This window comes from Nanorana parkeri, unplaced genomic scaffold (assembly GCF_000935625.1).
Source record: "Nanorana parkeri isolate BGI_ZX_2015 unplaced genomic scaffold, ASM93562v1 scaffold212, whole genome shotgun sequence".
NCBI lineage: Eukaryota > Metazoa > Chordata > Amphibia > Anura > Dicroglossidae > Nanorana > Nanorana parkeri.
Genome location: NW_017306480.1, coordinates 715,931 through 720,255, shown reverse-complemented (window position 1 = coordinate 720,255; position 4,325 = coordinate 715,931). Strand labels below are relative to the sequence as shown.

The 4,325-nt window shown below is 46.7% G+C and overlaps 1 protein-coding gene across 1 annotated transcript; it reads right to left on the bottom strand.

The window, feature by feature from the left end:
- Positions 1-736: 736 nt before the first annotated feature.
- On the bottom strand, positions 737-3,235 carry GPR75 (G protein-coupled receptor 75). Its single transcript, XM_018555752.1, has 2 exons — positions 3,111-3,235; positions 737-2,626 (listed from the first exon to the last, which is right to left on the bottom strand). Exon 2 carries the CDS (start codon positions 2,474-2,476, stop codon positions 863-865), a length of 1,614 nt encoding a protein of 537 aa, XP_018411254.1. The 5' UTR covers positions 2,477-2,626; positions 3,111-3,235; the 3' UTR covers positions 737-862.
- Positions 3,236-4,325: the final 1,090 nt, after the last annotated feature.

The window sequence follows — 4,325 nt, the reverse complement described above, 5'->3', positions numbered from 1 at the left end:
CCTTTTGTAAATATGTCTGAAAGTTCTCATTCATCCAGGTCACGGTATATCTGTAAAAAATAAATCAAGGCAACTGGACTTGCTGTATTTTTCTTGAAGACATTATACTGATCAACCGACCAGCTTTCTCAATTCAGAATGACTTGTACAAGAATTCTCTGGGAATAAATATGGTGAATGTTGCTCCAATCCACATAATCTGTTAGTCACAACCAGGTGTTGATTGCATTTGCATAATTGGAGCTAGGATGTGTTGTTAACCTGCCCAGAGAGAGGTGTTGTATGTATGTGTATATATGTATATTGTATGTGGCAGACAATAGATGCCTAAAGGTGTGGGTGGGGGGGGGGGGGATTATAAAGATTATGTGGATTGGAGCAACATTCACTATATTTATTCCCAGAACATTTTTGGCATTCTGAATTGAGAAAGCTGGTCGGATGTCCAGTGAAACGTCTTCAAGAAAAATACAGCAAGTCCAGTTGCCTTTTGTAAACTTTAAAAAAAAAAATATTTTTGCATACATCTACTCCTTGCTAGCCGTGAAAATACGCAAGGGTTTAACAATCCTTTACTTCAGTTTACATTGGATACCATATAATAAAATGTATCATATAATAATGGTTCTCAGTATTAAAATGAATGTCGCTATAGAACAATTCCTTAATGAAGCATAGACAAAAAAGCCACTCTCCTCGTTAATGTGAACTGTTACATTGTTTAATAAAGTTATATGAAAAATATTTTTTTTTCCATTAAGTGAGTCCTAATACTTGTGAAATAGTAAACTGTAAACCTATAGCAGTATGGAAAGTAACACATGTCGGAGATGCTTACAAGATGCATGTTCCGGTCTCATTGTCAGACAGATGGCACAGGGATTTGCTTGGCAGAAGTGGTCTCACACTCTTGCATCAAATCGTTGGTGGTGTGATAGTGCATGGCAATATATGATTTGGCAAAACCGAATGTGGAGTTTACTGGCTGCAGGCTATTAGGGGTGCTGATTTCTTGGGAGGGGCTGCTATTATAGATACTATAGTAGGGCTCTATACGGGTATTAATTGGGGTGGAGCTGCTCTGGGCATAATGCTGATGTCCCCCGGAGCCCTTTGGGCTCAGCACACTGTCCTTCGAATGGCTTGGGCCGCAGGCTTGGTCAACAAACTTTTTCTGCGGCTTTGGCGACAACATATACGCGGAGTTGGTTTCGTGGTGAGAGGACTTGTTTCGGTTGGCCTCCAGGGTACCTTTTCCCATAGCGCGCAGTCTGGTTTTTTGCTTGCAGCACAAAAACCCCAACGCCACATACTGGAGGCACCATAGAACCCTCCTCCTTAGTCCGGCGCTGTTACGGGAGTAGATAAAGGGATTCAAGCCAGACTTTAAGAAGATCAAGGTAAAGCCGCAAAGTTCAAACTGGTACAGGATGAAACTGCTGCTATTGGTCAACACGTCTTGGACCAGGGAAATTCCCAAAGGGAGGCAACAGATGAGCACAGAGAGGACAATGACCACACAAGTCACCACCGCTTTGGAATCTTTCGCTGTGGACAAGTTGACAGCTGACACGAGTTGCAGTCTGTTTGCCGGTACGGGCATTTGGCTCAGTTTTTTGGTGTAGGCATGTGTCTGTACATGCTGAAGTTTGTTATAATTCTGGTTCCTGTACAACGCCGGGACAGCGCATTGTACCCCATCCACTCCGGGCCCAATGAATGGCTGCGGCCTTGTTGTGTCCACTGTAATGATGGGACATTTCCTCACTTGGGCATTTTTCCTCAGTGCTTGGGCAATCATGATGTAAGACGCTGACACAACCGCCACACAAAAAGTGAAGTCTATGACGTACAAATACAGGATAATTTTGCCTTCCCCACTGATTAGACTGTACATAGGTAAGCATATCCGAGACTTTCGTGTCCTTAGTGTGGCCAATGTGGCAAGGGTAAAGCTTGTGGTCCAAAGGAGCACCGTGAGCATCAAAGTGCAGGGGAAGGAGGCCGTCCGATTAGGTTGCTGTCCAAGCACCATCCTCAGCCGGTGAAGGGCGATCACTGCGACGGTTTTTAAGGACATAATGATAAACCCCGAACTGGTAAGGTGAAAGGTGAAGCAAAACGCATCGGGCACGTTGCTGCCGGTATCAAAAAACAAGACGAAGGCAAACATGGGGGCGGAGATGCAACAGATAAAGAGGTCGCAAAACGACAAGTTCAGAATCATGAAGTCAAAGTTTGTCCTAAATTTCCTAAAGGCAGGGTCAAAGAAGGACAAGAACACCACAAGGTTCCCATAGGACCCCAAGCAGAAGATAATCACGAGGAGGAACGTGCAGGTGACCAGCGTCGCCGTGTGGATGATTTGCTGGATGTCTCGCAGCGTACCGTTGCCCACGTGAGACACGGAGGTGCTGTTGACATAGTCGTAGCGGGCCTGATCGGCAAAATCAGTCATTCGGTCTGACAAATTCATTGTGAACACTGAAGGGCTCCAGGTGGCCTATTGTGCGGGTAAAGCCGGAGAGAATTCCCTCTCCCCGGCGAGTCCATGGATAGAGACGCAGAATTCAACAGCACTTTCTCCAGGCCGAGAGCAATCCAAATGTGTCAATCTGGAGGGGGCCTGCAAAGCAGAAAACAACACATCACTGATACCATATGCATTAAGCAATCCGCAAAGAAACCTTCTAAAAGACAAACCTATGATAGTGGATGAGGGGAAAAAATCTAATAATATCGTCCTACAGGGGCAATCCCCTGAATTTCATTTCCTATACACTGTAGCATCATCACAACAAGCCTCTGCATTAGCACCAAGCACTGGCCTCTCTCTCATCTGCACCGAAGCCCCCATCCTCCGTCCTCCCCCTGCATCTCATCCCCTCCCCTGGTGTCACCACCCGGCTCTACAACCATCATCATCATCATCACAAATATAACATCCGACAAGCAGCTACACACGGCCACAAAGCCCATTTCTTGTGGATGGCCATAAACAATCGCAGGGCCCTTCTGCAGATCTGCATGCAATGATCCACAGACGGGGAGGACGAGGATGATGAGGATGATGGCGACAGATGAGCAATGAGAAGATGCAGGGGACGTACCTGGCGGCTGTGTGTGAGCTGAATCCGGTACACCGGGAGGACGGAGGAGATAACGGGCACCCTGCTAGACATTGCCAGCTCTAGGCAGCTTTCCACTCCCAGCCAATTGCCAATGTGTGCCCATCCCTCCAATAACGGGCAGCGGAGGATGCGCAGCCAGCGCGGCGGAGGATGAGAGGGCGGCGCTGATTGGCTGGCCGCAGCCTGAGACGAGGTTCTTTGCTCAGGATGATGCTGATGCTGATTGAAGGAGCTCGTAGTAGAGACAATGGTGTGGATGATGTCACGACCCCGGGAAATGATCAGTGGCTTTGTGATGTCACATCATCTCCATTTATTACACAGATCTGTGAGATGCAGTCACACTGCCCGGGCCATTTCAATGGCAATGTCAGATCACGGTGATAACAATTAATACAAGTGGGATCAGGACCTGGAAAAAGGGGGGGGGCAGTCATTTTCATTTTAGCGGAGCTGAACATACTGGAATAATTATGAGGGATTTTATAAGGTGAGGGGCCGTAATCAAAATCAACAAGCAATGGACTATAACCTTTCATTCATCTGCTTGCCCTTGATTCATGGAAGGTGACATCTGATTGGTTGTTATGGATATTTGAAGCACAACTCCAGGGAAAGTAAAAGTTTTCATGCACAGTGGGACTGCCCCCGAATTGCAAGGGTTAACTGCTCAATTAGAAAAAAGCTGGCTTGCTTACCTGATCCCCGCTCCTGCCAACTCTCTTCGGGGTACTAGACTGCCCCCCCTCCCCCTGCAAACTCTTCTCCCCTTTGTGCTGGCGGTCTAAGGACCTCTGATGTCATCATGTACAAAGCAAGTTCCATATTGTATTGAATAAAGGAGAGAAGAGGAGCGGAAGAAATGGCAAACGCACTCATCAATTCATAACTAGTTTTAAAGTGAGGTGCACATGGTTTAAAAAGTACAAAGACAACAAATTCCCAGCACACTCACCAGCCCGCCTGCAAAAAAAAATAATACACCATCTAACTACTAGGGTTAAAAACAGAGTTTTTAGTTCCACATATTTAGCAAAAGTTGTGCAAGCCGCACTCCCTCGTCAGGGCCCCTCTGTGTAGTGTGGTTCTAATTCTCATCTATGAGAGCCGCCATCTTGGAGCATATATAGGAAAGGATGAATTGGGTGCAGGCGTGCCAGGGACAGGGACACACCAGAAGCCCAGCACATACCA